The sequence below is a fragment of the Panthera tigris genome, chromosome C2, assembly GCF_018350195.1.
Source record: "Panthera tigris isolate Pti1 chromosome C2, P.tigris_Pti1_mat1.1, whole genome shotgun sequence".
Classification (NCBI taxonomy): Eukaryota; Metazoa; Chordata; class Mammalia; order Carnivora; family Felidae; genus Panthera; species Panthera tigris.
The window spans coordinates 112,243,645-112,262,186 of record NC_056668.1 but is presented as its reverse complement, the minus strand read 5'-3'; the positions used below and the strand labels follow the sequence as shown (position 1 = coordinate 112,262,186).

At 39.3% G+C, this 18,542-nt stretch overlaps 1 protein-coding gene across 1 annotated transcript; it reads right to left on the bottom strand.

Annotated features, from left to right (window-relative positions):
- Positions 1-3,102: 3,102 nt before the first annotated feature.
- LOC107180025 (mitochondrial import inner membrane translocase subunit Tim9-like) lies at positions 3,103-8,131 on the bottom strand. Its single transcript, XM_015539370.1, has 4 exons — positions 8,109-8,131; positions 3,548-3,609; positions 3,315-3,446; positions 3,103-3,245 (listed from the first exon to the last, which is right to left on the bottom strand). Exons 1-4 carry the CDS (start codon positions 8,129-8,131, stop codon positions 3,103-3,105), a joined length of 360 nt encoding a protein of 119 aa, XP_015394856.1.
- Between the last annotated feature and the right edge of the window lie 10,411 nt (positions 8,132-18,542).

Here is an 18,542-nt window from a genome sequence, read left to right as displayed (position 1 = left end):
TTGACTGTATCTCTGAGAGGCTACGGAAATTACTTAGAATCGCACAGTCAGCAGACGGCCTAGCCAAGACTTGAACCCTGGTGTGTTTTACTGCAATTCCCATGCCTCCCACTAGCCACAGGGCTCCCTCAGGGACTCTGGTGATGACAGGAAGCGTGGACAGGACAATGCCTGGACCATTTGCGGTCTTACGCTTAGGTCTCTGAAATGTGAAAATGCAGATTTGTCATCGGGTGAATCGAGCAGAGATTTACTGATGAAAAGAGATGTACTTCCTCTCATGGTACGCCTTAAACAGTACCTCTTCCAAGCCTGGAATCGCTCCTCGGACTAACTGCTCGGAACACAGAAACAGAAAGAGAAATGCTCGGTTACCGTGAGATCAAGTCTGACTTCATCTCTGTCTACAATTAATTATTCTCAATCAGATAACTCAAAGAGGTGTCAGGTTTTGCCTGATGAACTTAAAAGGAAAATTTCTGTTCCCTATCCTCTTCTGACCTTATTTAATTATCTGAATATTTGCATTTAGTATTTGACATGCTAACATCTAATGTTGGGGGTTCGTGATAGTAAACCCATAAATTCTTTCCATCTTTAGAAAAATAGTTCACTGTGAATTAATTTTGACTCATTTCAATAGCAGTGATAATACTACATTCATTTGCTATTCCAGTAGCTATTACTTGCATCTTGACACAAATTGCTTTATAATTCAGTCTTTATTTTTTAGTTGCCTGAAATAATATCCTCAGTAGGTAAGGCCTTTCATCAAGAAATTGCTCCCAAGTACCCCATGTTCTAATGCCACCTTATTTTCTTCAGAGCATAATTTCAGTGGACTCATGGAAGATTTGAATTGAAATCCAATGTCTGTCTACTGCTGAAGTACCAGGAGCAATAAATGGCCCCTTTTTTTGTAGATGATTAAATAACAAAGTGCAGCTTAGGCATCTCATAATCACCAAGCCCAAATCATGCTATTGAATGAATTCTCCAACTGTGGCAGAAATCTTTCTAATACACAGGAGGAAAGGAGATGAAAGAAACCAGCCTTTCAAAGCTTTGTCCCGAGGAAGGACCGTGACTGTTATCTTCCCGGGTGATCATTGACATCGCATCAAGGTTGAATTACTGGCTTAGCTGAATGGGTCTGGGAGGATGAATCTAAAATCAAATGCCAGTTGAAGAGCACAATCTATGAAGAAAGGCAGTGGATGCAATTGAAGAATCATATGTGAGGGGATATAAGTTCGGCTTATTCAGAAATGAGAGTGACTGAATCTTCTTGTCACTTGGTGATCAATACATATTCTAGAAAAAACTGTTGCACTTCAGGTGACTTCCAGCCTAAGGATTAGGCAGAACCCTCTCCTCCTCACTTAATTTGATCTTCTCATTGCACCATCCTTATTTGCTAATGGAAACCTGACTCTAATTACCTGAAACATTGGGGCTGATACTTCCTACCCATCTTTACTATATTGAGGAAAACTGCTTGTTCCTAAAAAATTTAAATAATAAGGTTATGGATAATCCTCATGGAATGTTCATTTTTGTGGCACTTAAATTGTGACTCAGAATGTTTCATGTAGGACTGATCACATCTCAAGTTGTTGAGTTTGAAAGTGTTTGAATCTGGATGCAGGCTCTGTTCTCTAAGATCTTGATACTTAGCATGTCCCTGGACCAGCTTCCCGTGGGAGCTCGTTAGCCATGCAGGATCTCAGGCTCCACCACAAACCTAATGAATCAGAATCTGCTTTTGAACGGGAATCCTAGGTAAGTCATATGCCCATTAGAGTTTGAGAAGTGCTGCCCAAGAGGGGAGGAGGGCTGGAGGGAATGTTGCAGAACATTAGATGTTCAAGGGAACATCCAAACTGATTGGTCAGAAGATTAGTGGAGGATGAAAAGGAAGGGTGGAACACTAGCATGGAAACTGGGAGGAAGGGCTTCTCAGAAGCCAAAAAGGGACCCTTAAAAAGGACAGGGTTAGACCCTCACGTCAAATATTGTAGAAACCTTAGGGAGCCTATGTCTGTAAAATCCTACAGGATTTGGCATGAGGGAAAGTTCTTGGGGCAGATGAAGAAGCCAGATTGTGGGAAAGTATGATCTGGAAATAGCGACTGAGGGGTTTGACTAACGCGAGAAGTTTGCAGCTTTGGTGCCGAGAAGAGATGGGAGAAATCGCTTTGGGGGTTGGGAGCCCCCAAGAGAGGCAAAGGGAAGGCACTGTCGTGGAAGAGCTGAGTGGTGTTAGAATATTCCCACGACAGGCAGGGGAGAGCTTTTAACTGGAGGAGGCTCCGTCTTCCTGGTACAGAGGAGAGGGACGGCGGAAGATGAGAAGATGGATGAGAAGCCTTATGGCCACATGAGAGGAAGCCTTCTAAGCCCAGTAGGAGGGGAAAGCCTTCTGCTGAGAATGGAGAGAAGAATGTAAAGGAAGCTGAAAAGATAAGTAATGTTTTGATTTTTAAGAAACCTCTTACAGGGATGAAGAGACTCTTGACATTCCTCTACTTAAGGTTACAAGATACCTTGAATCAACAGGATGACTGTTGCCGGAGTAGATTTCTGGGTTTGGTATTCCAGTAGGTTGGGCTTTATTGCTACGTAGTTAGCATATATGCTATGTGTGAGCTTAGCCTCTTGGGCTCCAGGGACCCAAAGCGTCTCAGTTTGTTCTACATGTCAAGTATTCCCCCCTCACGTACAACAATCTGATTTCTGACCCCCGGGGCTATTGAATTTGTAGTCTTGAAACTCCTAGTCACCACCAGTTGATAGATCCAATGGTGATTTTCCAGCTATCTTCTCCCTGCCTTTCTGCAATATTTGAAAAAAAAATTAACGGCCCCTCTTTCAGCGAAACTGCCGTATATACATATTTGTTGAAGAAACTATTAGAAATGATTTTTCTACTAAAGTGACCAAGCTGCTGAATCTTAGGGCCTCCATAAATGTTGCATCTTATTACTTTCATTGAAAAATAAGGCATTCTATCTGATTACTTCTGGTAAATAGCAATTTTGTGTCTCCAGTGGTTTCAATTTTCCAAGCAGTCATGACAGTTTAACATGGTGGCTGCTGCTTTCAGGGGATTCTGTCAGATGAATCCTCATTTCTAGAGTAACCGCTGATGGCAAGAGTCCATTCGTGAGCACTTCTCTGTCGTGGCTGGCCAAGGAGTCCTGCTTCGGCCACTGAGGCTTCATCCCCCCGAATATGATTTTCCTGGGGTCTCACGGATATTCTTTGTGTCATTTCGAAATATTTCTGTAAGCAGTGTTCTGAATAGGTGGTACCTTCAGGTTTTATTTCTCTTGTGAAGTGCAAAAAACAAGTTTCTGTAAGTTTATTGGAGGTCCCAGGAAATCCCCACAATTGTTTTATCTGATCAGATTCTGGTATTTGTGCAACCACGTCCTCCAGGTATGCTTATTAGTCACCTTTTCCCATGTAGAGGTTTCCTTTTTCTTCTGGAAAAGCAGTTTTCCAACCTTGGCTTGGATGCCTCCAGCGAGGCCTGATTTCTTACTCCAGCACAGGCTCTTGCATCTGATACCCGTGAGTGGCTGGGGGCCGCGCTTCCGGTTGAGTCTGGGGGCAGGGGGGGCAGGGTCAAAGCAAGTGCCACAAGCTGCTAGATGGAGGAGCTGCCTTACATATATTTTTTTAAATCAACAATATTGAGAGATAATTTATATTTAATAGAATGTACCCGTTTTAAGCATGAGGTTGGTTGAGTTTTGACCAATACATATACATACTCCTATAACCACCGCCGCAATCAAGCCATAGAACGTTTCCATCATGCCAAAAGATCCCAAGGCAACCACACGAATTTCATATCAATATAATCAATCCTACAATAGGCATTCTTTTGTGTCAACTTCTTTTGCTCAATGTGATGTCCTTGAGATTTATCCACGTTGTTGTACGTATCAGGTCTGTTTCCTTGTATCGCTGGATAGTATCCAATTGGATTGAGGAGCCGCAATTTCCTTTTCCATTTATTTGTCTAGGCATTTGGGTTGTTTTCAGGTTTAATAGTTATGAATAAAGTTTCTATGCACATTAATATACAAATACTTGAGTGGATATTTGTTATCATTTTGGGGGGAGTAAATGTGTAGGAGTGGAAGTGTTGCATTACGTAGTAAGTACATGTTTAAGGATCTGCCAAGCTGTTTTTCCAAAGCAGTTGTATTCTCAGTAGCAATATATAAGAGTTCTAGTTCTCCATTTTCCATCATTCATTTTAGCCATTGTGGTGTGTGTGTAGGCAGTCTCATTGTGATTTTAATTTGCTATTCTCTAAGGATCGATCAAATTAAGAATCTCGTTTGTGCTTATTTTCCATTCCTACATCTTACATCTTCTCTTGTGAAGTAGCTATTGAAATAGTTTACCCACTACTTTAAAAATATATATATTTATGTTTATTTTACTTTTGAGAGAGAGAGAAACAGTGCAAGTGGGGGACAGGCAGAGAGAGAGAGGGAGACCCAGGATCTGAAGCAGGCTCCAGGCTCTAAGCTGTCAGCACAGAGCCCCACAAGGGGCTCAAACCCACAAACCCGAGAGGTCATGACCTGAGCCGAAGTCAGCGCTCAACAGATTGAGCCACCCAGGTGCCCCTATTTTACACACTTCTAACATTTTCTCAGTATTAAGTTGTGGGAATTCCTTGTATGTACTGGACAGTGGTTCTTTGCCAGATATATTCATTACAAATATTTTCTGCCAACGTGTGAGTTGGCCTTCTCATTTACTCAACATCTTAACAGAGCAGAAAGTTTTAATGACGAGGCCCAATTTATCAGGTTTTCCTTTTGTGATTTGCATTTTGTGTGTCCTGTCTGATGTTGCCGACTCCAAGACTGAGAAGATTTTCTTCTATAAAAGTGTCTTCCACTTAACCTTACGGCTCCTTTACTTGGTTATATTGGAGCCTGCTAACTTACTTCCTTGTGGTCTGTTTCCTTTCCAACTCCTCTTTTTCTATTTCCTAACCAAGTACATTTCTAGGCTTTCTCTTTCTTTGATTACCCAATAATGTATATTCAATCAAAGAAAATTTAGAAAACAAAGGAAGCACCGTAAATCACAATAATAACAGCACCAATTTTCAGTGCAGGACCTACCATACGCTAGCTGTATTATGGTGGAACGCAATGGTTATGAGAGCAAGCCTGGAAGTGTGGCTGGCTGGGTTGGAATTCTTTTTCTACCACCTTTTACTTGCATGGTCTTGGGTAGTGTTTCACTTGGTGAGAATTTACAAGATCCAATAGTGTTTGCGGTACGGTTCTTGGTAGCAAAAGACACAAAGCAAAAGTGTCAGGAAACAGACGTACATCTTCGAGGCACAAGCTTCCAAAGCTGTTCCTCATCTAAGGACACACAGGATGTGTTTTCCCTCTAGCAGAGAAGCACAGGGACATGTATGGAATGTCCCTGCCCCAGGAAACCTCTTTGAGTCTCAGGGTCCAAGACCTTTAAGTGGGGGCTGATTGCATAGGCAGATCTCGCTACGCAATCTGCCATGGCAACCGAAACTCAGGACCCAACAGTGAAACCAGGTGCACATCATCAGTCTTGACACTAATTCAAAACAACATGACAAGCTAGTAGAACACGGTTCGTTGCTCCAGGTGTATATACAAAATCATTAATCAACACAAAGAACTCTCCAGGGCCACCATTCCCAGGGGCTAGCCAAGGGTCAATCATGATTCCCTTAGAAACAGCCAGGAGCTGGCAACCATACGTGCTTTTTCATTCATGCTCTCTTCAGAAGTAACCTCTCTAAAGCCTTCCTTTTCCTCATCTGTAAAATGGGAATATAAATGGAATTCCTTCGTAGGGTGGTTGTGAGAATTAAATGAGATGATACACATAAAGCTTTCAGCATTAATTTTTGGTACACAGTTATTGCTCAATAGCTATTACTTACTTTTATAGCTATTACTTACTATTATTAATAGTAAGCATTTTCCTCCTGTGTCACATAAGGATAGCAGTACCTGTTTCATCAGGTGGTCATGAGGATAAGATGCAGGTCTAGTAAAAAGCTTAACACAGGGTTTGGCTTTTAAATCCCTACTAATCTCGGTGCCCCCTATAAACTGCATTATCCAGAAGAAACCATGATTAACATGTTGTCATATAAGCATTCCATTTGCCTTATTAACAATTAATTTGCACTGCTTTTTCAATAAAGCAGTGAAAAAATTCACACCTTTTTCAAAGCAGACACAGAATTGTCTCCTAAATGGATGATGACAGCAAGATCTGTGGCAACTGCAATGTCTGAAGTGCCCGGGAGGCCACAGCAAATGCTGCAAGGTATACAGCTGTTGTAGCTGCATAAAGCAGGGCCATCAGTCAGCACCCCCCTCCTCCCTGGGGCCAGGCAAGGCTGTGTGCTTCTAAGATTGGGATTTGTGAACATGTGCCCCCTTAGCTTCATTCTTTCATCCAACAAATCATTCTTGTCTTCTGTGTAGCAAACGGGACTCCAGGCACCGTGGAGCAAGACCCACAGGGTCCCTGCTCTGTGTCTCCTGCGTTTCCCTTATTCCATGTGAGCACACTCTTTTCAAATGAAGTGCCTTTTTATTACTCATGGTGTTCTAGGAATTTACTCATGATGGATAAAGCTGGAAATGAATGAATGACTCTGGTCTTTTCGTAATTTTTCTCTTACGAAGTTGAGGTCTTACTGTATTCAACGTTTTGTCATTTTCCCCCACCACACTCAGTCTCAATCATAAGTAGTTTTCCATGTCGTTAAAATTCTTTCATAAATTTTTAGCTAATTTTGCTGCAGCAGATCAGGGACTCCTTGGACTTAGTGGTATCCTCTTGATCGGTGGTTTTCCATCTTTTTGGACTGCAATCCACAGGAAGAAATACGTTATATATTGTGACCATGTACACACACACACACACACACACACACACACACACACACCTGAAACAGAAGTTGCACAAAACAGTACTTACCCTTATTACATACTATGCACTATGATATATTTCTTTTTATCCCATTTAATGTCTTATTTTCAAAAAATGTTGGTCTAGGGGCGCCTGGGTGGCTCAGTCAGTTAAGTGTCCGACTTCTGCTCAGGTCATGATCTCATGGTTTGTGGGTTCAAGCCCTCATCAGGCTCTGTGCTGACAACTCAGAGCCTGGAGGCTGCTTCAGATTCTGTGTCTCCCTCTCTGTCTGCTCCTTCCCCACTCGCACTCTCTCTCTCTCTCTCTCTCTCAAAAATAAATAAACATTTAAAAATGCTTCAAAAAATGTTGGTCTAGTATGCCAGGGGAAATGGGTTACTGCTATTAATGTTCTTGGGCTCCCAAAGTTGGATAAACAAGGGCTGGTACTTCTCTTTCTCCTCTTTCCTCCCACACTCCATCTGTCTCAGTTGGTTTTCCCTAGAAGTAGAGCCTGAAGTAAGGGTTGGGATGCAGGTTATTTATTTAGGAACTGATTCAGGGAACAGTGCTGACCTGAGAAGAAGGAAAGGGCAAAACAAGGTGTATCATGGAGCTAGTTGTTGCTGTGGGCAACCAGGGCTCGGGCTCACTGGAGAACCTCTAGGGAAATTGGTAGAATGCCCTCGGAATGGTTCCTCCAAAGGACGGGAGGCTGGGACATTTATCCACCAGCTTCCATACTTTGCTATGTAAGCATGTTCAAAACACCTCCCCACCTGGCTGCAGAAAAATGGAGAGAAAAAGATGAACGCCTGGATGTGGACATCATGCAAAGAAGTCTCCGTGTAGACTCTGCTGAACATGAGTGAGCCAGGACCATGTGATTCCGAGCACAAAAACCAGCTGCTGCTTCCTCTGAGCAGAAATGCTCTCCAACCCGTTCATCATAGCTTCTTCCTCTCTAGGCAGCAGGGTCTTGCTGCCATGCAGACAGGCAGAACCTAAAGAAATGACTCCTCAAGGCTTGGCTCTTGACACAGAAACAATAACAGAAAAAGCTGTCTTTCTCAACAGAGCTGTTTTCTTGCTGTGGGCTCAGACAAAAATCTAATTTCAGTTGAAGCTAGAAATATCTTCTAGATCAGGGATACCTTCCTATTCCATTCATGTCCATCATTGCTTCAGTGGTGGGGGATTTAGGAACGAGAAAATAACTCTAAAACAAGTTCCAAAATGTTCTTTTTCTTGCTTTAATCATGATTTGTAAGTATTTGTAATATAGGATGGATATTCTGTAATATATTTATTTATAAACTTTCCCGGGGCTCCAAGATGGCTCAGACGGTTGAAGCCTCTGACTCTTGACTTCAGTTCAGATCATGATCTCACAGTGTGTGAGTTTGAGCCCCTGTCAGGCTCTGTGCTGACAGCGAGGAGCCTGCTTGGGATCTCCTCTCTCTGTGTCTCTCCACAACTCGTGCACGCACGCGCACACATGCACGAGCTCTCTCAAAAAATAAATAAGTAAACATTAAAAAAAAAAAAAACTTTCCTAATGGAAATTTAGTTTGTTTTCATTCTTTCAGTATCAAAGATAATGTAGCAAACATCATCATGCATAATCCCTTGTCTGAGTCTAATATTATACCAAGAGAGGTCAAAGTAGAAATAGAGAGTTAAAGAGCATGAAAACTGTAAAAGCTTTTGATCTGTGTTGACCCATTGCTTTCCAAAAAGTGTAGATTTAACCGCTTTACATTCTCCCCTGTCATGTGGGTGTACTAGGCAATCTCAGAAACATCTTTTTTTTAATCACAATGTTGAGAATTTAGAAAGCATAGTAAAATGTAAATCCTAGCAATAATAAATAATCCACAATCCTAAGACAGCCACTGTTAACATTTTAATATATTTTATAGTCTTTTCCATTCATATAAAATGTATACATATAATCTAAGAACAAAATAGGACATACTACATATAAGATTTTGTATTCTGGCTTTCTCATTTAATATTTTATTCCATTTTCCAGAAAGATATTTTTAAATGGTTGCAAAATGTTTCATCTGTGTCAGTTAGGAATTGTGTTTGGCTTCTCTGAACAGAGTTTGACTAGCATAAACATAGAAGGGTTTATTTTTCTCATATAATGAGACATCTGGAAGGAGGCAGTTGCTGGCTTTGTTACAGTGGTTCAAGGATGTCAGAATTGCAGTCACTACAATTCTCTTGGCTTTTCTGTCATGGTCCCCAAATGGCTACTGGAGCTTGAGCCATCATATCAGTGATCAAGACAGCTGGGTCCAGGCAGACATCCAGGCACTTGGAAGTCTCACCCAAGGATTTCTGCTTCTATCTTATTGGCCGCCCGTATCTGCAAGGAAGGCTGTAAAATGTAGTATTTTTAGCTAAGCACATTGCTGGCCACAATAATATAGGGGCTTGTTAATAACAAAGAAGAGGAGAATAGAAATTGGGCAGCCAGCTGTCTCTGCCACAGCATCATATGGGCACCGTGTTTTATTTAACCAATTTCTTATGGGGAAGTATTTCATTTTTTTCCCCCAGTTTTCACCTTTATATCTTTATCTTTCACCATTTTCACCATAATGTCTTTATATCTTTATATCTTTTATTATTTCCTTATGATAAATTCCCAGATGGAATTAATAAATCAAATCATGGGATGCAAAACTTCTTTTTAGAAAAGTTCTACCAATTTGTACTCTCACCAGCAACATATAAAACTGTTGGGCAGTCTTTCTGAGAGTCATTCATTGAATACTTGCTTTCTGTCCAACTCCAGATGGTCCCTTGTGATTCTTTTTTGAATATTAATATCATTCACAAATGTTAGGAAAAGCAATCAATCCTTAAATAGAGTATGTCAAAATGGCAATTGCTAAGCACTATGCCTTTTATTTAATTATATATATAGCAGAAGGAAATGTCCTTGGAGAATGAGCCTGCAAGGTGACAGACACATTTTAGACTTGTATGTTCTTGTATTTTGATTTTTGAAGAAGTCCCTGAGATGGTTTTGATACCAATAATGACACAGGGGCACAGGAGAAAGGATGATGAGGACAAGACCCATTTAAGAACCTATCAAGAAATCTAAATCAATTTAGAATCTTTAAAGTTTAATATTAGAAGCTATTATGGAAGATATGAATCTTAACACAACCATAGCCGTTCTGCAAGCCAGTGCAATTTTGGAGAAGTTTTGAAGTCCCATCTATTGAGTTGCAGTCTAACGGAACTGATGTTAGCAGAAATAGCACATGCCCACATTACTGAGATGGTTTCCTCCACAGTCCCAAGCAAGAGCCAAAATGTGAGATATTTAGAGGCATCTACAGTTAATATGTTCTCAAAAATTCATACTTTGAATAAATCTCTGGTAAATTAAATTGAGATGTAAATGTATTGTGGGACTCAGAATAACTCATAGTAGCCCCCATTCAGCTAATGTAGCAAAATTAAAAAGTGATTGCAGCAACTCCTTTTGTGAAGATCACTTTTTAAATAAGAATGATCATCTGCTAATTCATGTTTGGGGAGAGGTTTTGTACTTCAGATTTCTTTAAGTAAGGCAGGGCTTTAAGTTCCTTCAAAGTGTCCATAGTTTTTAGCCTTCCTTGATCAAGGAAAGATGAAAACCAATGAAAAAAATGATATTTGCATGTGTATTCTTAGAATTTATAGTCTGTGTTTTAATTTTTTTTAATGTTTATTGTTTGAGAGAGAGAGAGAGACAGAGATGGTGTGAGTGGAGGGAGGGGCAGAGAGAGAGGGAGACACAGAATCCGAGGCAGGCTCCAGGCTCCGAGCTGTCAGCACAGAGCCTGTCACGGGGCTCAAACTCACGAACTGTGAGATCATGACCTGAGACGAAGTTGGATGCTTAACTGACTGAGCCACCCAGGTGCCCCTGTAGTCTGTGTTTTAAATAGTGCTATGCACAGCCTCATCTAAGTTGCCAGAACATTGCACACATTGTTATCTCATGTGTAACATAGCTCAGAGTTTTCGAGTAGATTTTGCAGGCCGTGTCTTGAACCCAGGGAGTGGCAGCCATCATTCTTTCAGGACGGGGGAGACTAACAATGCAGAGCTGCTTCCTGCCTCCCTGGGGCACAGTCTGGGTGTTTAAAACTAGACTGGGCACATTGTAGGAGGTCAATAAATACCTGGTGAATTTTTTGTAATATGGTACAACCGAATGTAATTTTATCTCTAAGTGACTTTTCTTCTTCTTTGCTTTCCTGTATTTTTCTGTATTTTATGAATGTCCTTCCAGGCATAGCTGGAACATTTGTAATCAGGTAAAAGAAAACAAATATGTTTTCTTATAGCTATGTATATAGCTGTGTTTCGGATCATGGTTCCTAGGACATTGTTTTAAATGTTTATTTTTTTTTTTTTTTTGAAAGAGAGTGAGTGCAGGGAGGAGCAGAGAGAGAGGAGAGAGAGAATCCCAAGCAGGCTCTATGCTGACAGGGCAGAGCCAGATGTAATCCCACCAACCGTGAGATCATGACCTGAGCCAAAATCAAGAGTGGGACTCTTAACTGAGCTCCCCAGGTGCTTCAGTTGCTAGGACATTTTTGCTAACTTTTATGAATTCCAAGAGGTAGATTACATCATATCATAGTAAACTAAACATCTTTATTAAATATATTTGGAAATTTTATGTTTTAAAGTAGACAGGAGCTTGGAATTCATGTTTTATTTCACAACATATATGTGATAAACAGAGACTGATGGAAAATTAGTAAATGAATTGTCAGTTGAACTGTAATTCTTTGCTTGAACTTAGTTTTCAAAACCATCCATGGGTGACAGCAATGTGTGAATTCTACCATCTTGAGTTTTATGCTAATACTTTATTTATATAATTAACAATTCAGAGCACCAGATTTGTGGGTTTTGTATTTGTGATTTTACTATTTCTTAAGCATTTACTTTTATTTCACCAATACTTAAGTAAATGATATGGAAGAAATGTGATAAATTCTCTTAGTAAATGAAATATACTGCATATGGTTTAAACGTTTTAAATTCTTTTAAAATTTAATTAGTATATATGCTACCATAGCACTCCATCACTTTTGTTGCCATTATTTTAATCATTTTTTATTTATTGTTGTTATTAGCTACCATTTTTTGTATACCAACTATGTGCCAGGCAGTATGTTAGTTGTTTCCATATAATAACTAACATAGCTACTATGAGAACTCTGTGACATGCTTATTATTATTTCCATCTTAAGACACTGAGGCAGAAAGATAGTCACCTACCCAGTATTGCACAGCTGATTGTTGAAAGGGCAATGCAGAATTTGAACCCAAACCCGTATATCTCCTAATTTATATTTTAATCACAGTTCTGTCTCCCAAGTGATTTCCCATATCTGCTTTCCCACTTAATAGCAAGGACCGTGTCTCACTCTATCTCTGGTTTCTGGCACACAGGGAGGACTCAGTAAGTATTGAAATGAACCAAACTGAGATTTGAACTTCAGTTTCTAAGTTAAGGGAAAACAGCGATGATTTTTTTAAAAGGCCCTACAAAACCATTCCTTCACAAGTAATTTGCAGTTGTAGCTGCCTTGATTTTATTCCTGCTGAAAGCTAGTTAAGAACCAATTTTATACCCCTATAGAAAAGAACAACAACAACAACAACAACAAAGGATAACAATGACTCCTTTTTTTTTAAGTTTATATATTTTGAGAGAGAGAGAGAGTGGGGAAGGGGTAGAGAGAGGGAGAAAAGAGAATCCCAAGCAGGCTCCACACTGTCAGCACTCTCAGTGCAGAGCCCAACATGGGGCTTGAACCCAAGAACCATGAGCTCGTGACCTGAGCAGAGATCAAGAGTCGGACGTTTAACCAACTGAGCCACCCAGGCTCCCCACAAAGACTCTTATCGTATATGAAAAGACGTTCAACTTTACTAACAGTAAAATAAATGTAGATTAAAATGACAGACAAAATTTCACAATTATCATATTGCCAAAGAGTAAAAACTTTAGCAACATACTTTGTTGGATGAGGTTGTAAGATAACAGGATACTCTCATATATTGTTGGTGGAAATACAAAATGATAAACCCACATGGAAATAAATTTGTGAAAATTTAGCAGAATGCCTATTTGCCCTTTGACCCACAAATCCAACTTTCAAGAATTTACCTTAGGAGCCTCTTAGCTTCAGTTGTATCCTTTAGTACCTGCTCTGTGATCATAGACCGGACTCAAGCATTTCTCCTTAACAGATGTTAAGCTTTGTCAGTAGAGGGCGCTAGAAGGATATTGCAGGAGGAAGGAGGGTTATTTGTGGTTCCCGGGTGCTGCATTTTTTAAAAAATTTACTCCTGCTGTATAGTCAGTGGTGTGCAATGTATATGGGGACAGGGGTCAAGGTGATGGAATCAGGTGGTAACCAGAGTACCCGGGTCCTTAGTGACCTCCTAGCCCCAGCCAAGGCCTTGTGACTGGCTCCTTGCAGACCTCCTGGTGGGGACACTAAGTGTGGCACTGGGAACCCAGTGGGCTCTGCCATTCAGTAGGCTGCAACAGTACATACCTTCTCCAACTAGGTTTCAACCTCACTGGAAGGATTCCTCTTCCAATATTGACTTTCCTTGGGTCCTCTCCCTTAGCCCTAGGGCATTCTTTACAACAGGAGATGTAAACTACGGTCTGTAGGCCAAATACAGCTCACCATCTGTTTTATAAATAAACTTTTGTTGGAACACAGCCATGTCCATTTGTTTATGTATTGTCTCTACAATGTTGAATGGTTGTGCCACTAACAGTACAGTCTACAAAGCCTAAAATGTTTACGGTCTCTTTATAGAAAAAGTTTGGGGGGTGCCTGGGTGGTTCAGTCGGTTAAACATCTGACTTTTGACTTTGGCTCAGGTCATAATCTCACAGTTTGAGCCCCGAGTTGGGCTCTGTGCTGACAGCACACAGAGCCTGCTTGGGATTCTCTCTCTCCCCCTCTCTTTCTGTTCCTCCCCCACTCGTGCTCTCTCTCTCAAAATAAATAAACATTTTTAAAAAAGAAAGAAAAAAGTTTGCCAATCCTACTTTTTTTTTTAAAGTTTTACTTTAAACTTTAGTTAGTTAACATACAGTGTAATATTAATTTCAGGTATAGAATTTAGTGATTCATCACTTACAACACCCAGTGCTCATCATAACGAGTGTCCTCCTTAACACCCATCACCCATTTAACCCATCTCCCCACCCGCCTCCTCTCCAGCAACCCTCAGTTTGTTCTCTATAGTTAAGATTGTATTTTATTGTTTGCCTTTCTCTCTTTTTTCCCCTTATGCTTATCTTTTTTGTTTCTTAAATTCCAATATGAGTGAAATCATATAGTATTTTTCTTTCTATTTGCTTAGCATAACACACTCTAGCTCCATCCATGTTGTTTGCAAATGGCAAGATTTCATTCTTTTTATGGCTAAATAATATTCCATTATATATATATATATATATATATATATATATATATATATACACTTCCTTATCCTTTACTTCCTTATCCATTACTCAGTTGATAGATATTTGGTAGATATTTGGACTCTTTCCATAATTTGGCTATTTTTGGTGATGCTACTGTAAACATCAGGGTGCGTGTACCCTTTCAAATCTGTATTTTTGTATTCTTGGATAAATACCTAGTGGTGCAATTGCTGGGTCATATGGTGGTTCTATTTTCAACTTTTTGAGAAACCTCCATACTGTTTCCCAGAGGAGTCGCACCAGTTTGCATTCCCACCAACAGTATAAGAGGGTTCCCCTTTCTCTGCATCCTCACCAACACCTGTTGTTTCCTGTGTTGTTAATTTTAGCCATTGTGACAGGTGTGAGGTGATATCTCATTGCAGTTTTGATTTGTATTTCCCTGATGATGACTGATGTTGAGCATCTTTTCATGTGTCTGTTAGCCAACTGGATGTCTTCTTTGGTAAAATGTCTATTAATGTCTTCTGCCCATTTTTTAACTGGATTATTTGTCTTTTGGGTGATGAGTTTGATAAGTCCCCTATAGATTTTGGATACTAATCCTTTATCAGATATGTCATTTGCAAATATCTTCTTCCATTCAGTAGGTTGCCTTTTACTTTTGTTGATTGTTTCCTTCACTGTGTAAAAAGCTTTTTATCTCGATGAAGTCCCATAGTTTATTTTTGCTTTTGTTTCTGTTGCCTCAGAGACATATCTAGTAAGAAGTTGCCGCAGCTGAGGTCAGAGAGGTTGCTGCCTGTGGTGTCTTCTAGGATTTTGATAGTTTCCAGGGTCACATTTAGGTCTTTCATCCATTTTGATTTTATCTTCGTGTATAGTATAAGAAAATGGTCCATTTTCATTCTTTTGCATGTTGCTGTCCACTTTTTCCAATACCATTTGTTGAAGACTATCTTTTTTTCCATTGGACATTCTTTCCTGTTTGTCATAGATGAGTTGGCCATATAGTTGTGGGTCCATTTCTGGATTTTCTATTCTGTTCCATTGATCTATGTGTCTGTGTTTGTGCCCGTATCATACTGTCTTGATCACTACAGCTTTGTAATATAGCCTGAAGTCCAGAATTGTGATGCCTGCAGCTTTTCTTTTCTTTTTCAAAATTGATTTGGCTATTTGGAGTCTTTTGTGGTTCCATACAAATTTTAGGATTGTTTGTTCTAGCTCTGTGAAAAATGCTGGTGGTATTTTGATAGGGATTACATTAAATGTGTAGATTGCTTTGGGTAATATAGACATCTTAACAATATTTGTTCTTCTAATCCATAAGCGTGGAATGTTTTTACATTTCTTTATGTCTTCTTCAATTTATTTCACAAGTGTTCTATAGTTTTCAGAGTACAGATCTTTTATCTCTTTGGTTAGGCTTACTCCTAGGTATCTTAAGGTTTTTGGTGCAATTGTAAATGGGATCGATTCCTTGATTTCTCTTTCTAGTGCTTCATTATTGGTGTATAAAAGAGCAACTGATTTCTGTACATTGATTTTGTGTCCTGAAACATTACTGAATTCATGTATCAGTTTTAGCAATTTTTTTGGTGGAGTCTTTTGGGTTTTCTATATAGAGTATCATGTTGTCTGTGAATAGTGAAAGTGTGACTCCTTCCTTGTTGACTTGGATGCCTTTTATTTATTTTTTTGTTATGTGATTGCAAGGCTAGGACTTCCAGTGCTATGTTAAATAACAGTTGCCAAACCTACTTTAGAGTTCTCTTTACATCTTTGTTATTCTTCTATCATAGATTAATAATTTTTAGTGTTAAACTTTTCCTATTTAAATTATGGTGTGGTTTCTGTCTCCGGACTGATACTACCTCTAACAACATAAAAATACCTATGCGCAGGTTATTTATTACAGTACTACTTGTAATTGCAAAAAAAAAAAAAAAAAAAGAAACAAAAAACAAAAAAAAACAAAACCAAAAACAAACACACACACACACACACACACAAAACAAAAAATAAAGAATAACCCAAATGCCTTAACATGGAGACTGGTTTGATAAACGATGTTATCCATGCAGTGGAGGGCTCTGAAGATATGAAAACAAAATAGGAGATCTCTATGAATGGGTATGGAGTGGCTTTCAGGGTACGCTGTTAACTGGGGGGAAAAAAAGCTCATAAAAGCATACAAAGTAAAAAAAAAAAATATATATATATATATAAAGTATGCCATATGAGTAAAAAAGCTTATTTCTTAAAAAAGAAACATGAGAAGGATAAAGCAGAAATTAATAACATCGGTTACCTACAGATGGTGGGTTGGAATAGAATGAAGGGAACAAGAGAGGAATCAACACTTCTCTGCATTTGCTTTTTGTATAGTTTTGATTTTAAAACCTTGTTAATGTTTTACATATTCAAAATTAAAGCAATAAGTATAAGAAAAAAAGAAAATTGAATGCAAACAGAAACCAATTAACAATATTTGAAATTAATGGGATAACCACATGGAAGAGAAAGAAAAGAATTAATTCAAGTAACATTTGAACCAATACTTTAACTAAATATCCTCAGTCCCCCAAAAAATGGTGAAAAAGAAATCTTAAATTCTACTTAATAGAGCTTTTTTAAAATAGATCACGGTTATAGCAATTCTGAAACTATTTTGATGTATTGTCGAATTAAGCAAGCAAGTCATACGTTGATGTGTTAGGAGCCAGAGTTCTCACTGTGAGAGAAAATAAATAGAAATATGAACTGGGAGAAGACTAAAAACAACACCAAGGTATTTGTTGCTTTGGAATGTCTAGAGTAATCCATGTACATAGACAGATACATGGACAGACAGACAGACAGACAGACAAAAGCAATCATGCCTCAACAGCAATGAGCAACCTAGCACCCAGATCATGATTTTTAAATGTCACTATACTAAAAGGAACCAAGGATCTTTGGAAAAATGGCTAATTCCCAGGACTAGAACCAGTAAAATACAAGGTGAGCTGAGTCATTTTGTTATGCCACAAAATAAAGATACGTTCAAAAAGTGTGGGAATCTGTCAAAAGGACATAGGAGCTGGCTTGGAGGGGCTTGTGCAAGTCAAATTGGGACAATATGAGCATAAGGTAAATATATTACCACTAAACAAATTATCCACTTATAGACAAAAATAAGAGCTAAAATGACAAAACTTCTAGAAGAAAACCTTTAGAAGGAAATCTTTGTGATATTGGAATAAAACAAAGATTTCTCATAGAGGCTATAAAAACCAAATGAGAACTATATGTGATCCTGGACTAGAAAACAATGCTATAAAAGACATAATTGAGACAACTGGCCAACTGGAATATAGAGTGTTAAGTTCCCTGAATGTGGACATTTTTCTGCGGGAAAAAATGTCTTTGCTATTAGGAGACAGCTACTAACGAAGTTAAGGGGCAAGGGGTCATGGAGTCTGCAATTTTCTTCAAATGTTTCTACTCACACTGCTACCACTACTTTCACTACCACCATTAATAATAATAATAAATACAACAACTGTGGAAAAATGTTAATTGGTCAATCTTGGTGAAGGAGTGTCTGCGGTTCCTTCTCATTGGCTGTTGGCCATACTGTGTGGTTGCCAAATCACATTAATGGTCAGGGGCTCTTGCAGCCAGCCTACACCCCTTGCTGTTTATCAGCTAGCTATGTTGAGAATCCATTCTTTTTTTTTTTTTTTTTTTAATGTTTATTTATTTTTGAGACAGAGAGAGACAGAGCATGAACGGGGGAGGGAAAGAGAGAGAGGGAGACACAGAATTGGAAGCAGGCTCCAGGCTCTGAGCCATCAGCCCAGAGCCCGATGCGGGGCTCGAACTCACGGACCGCAAGATCGTGACCTGAGCTGAAGTCGGACCCTTAACCGACTGAGCCACCCAGGCGCCCCAAGAATCCATTCTTTTATTTTCATCTTCTGTGCTGGGCTGAGGTGTCATCCAAATGTCACCGTATTTAATCTTCACAAAAAAATCCTGTGAAGTAGAGATTATTTTCTCCATCTACACAGATGAGAACTGAAATTCCAAGAGGTTAAATGACTTGCTGGACATC

Bases quoted from the DNA above. Each gene is read 5' to 3' on its own strand.
- LOC107180025 (XM_015539370.1), bottom strand. From the start codon at position 8,131: ATGGACATGAATGGAATAGGAAG. The intron at 3,447-3,547 runs GTAAGAAATCAG...GTGACTAATAAG, and splicing joins ATGCAAGAGCCTGTGCTGGA to CATACCTGGAGGACGTGGTT. The intron at 3,246-3,314 runs GTACCACCTATT...CCGTGAGACCCC, and splicing joins AAGAGAAATAAAACCTGAAG to AGGAAAATCATATTCGGGGG.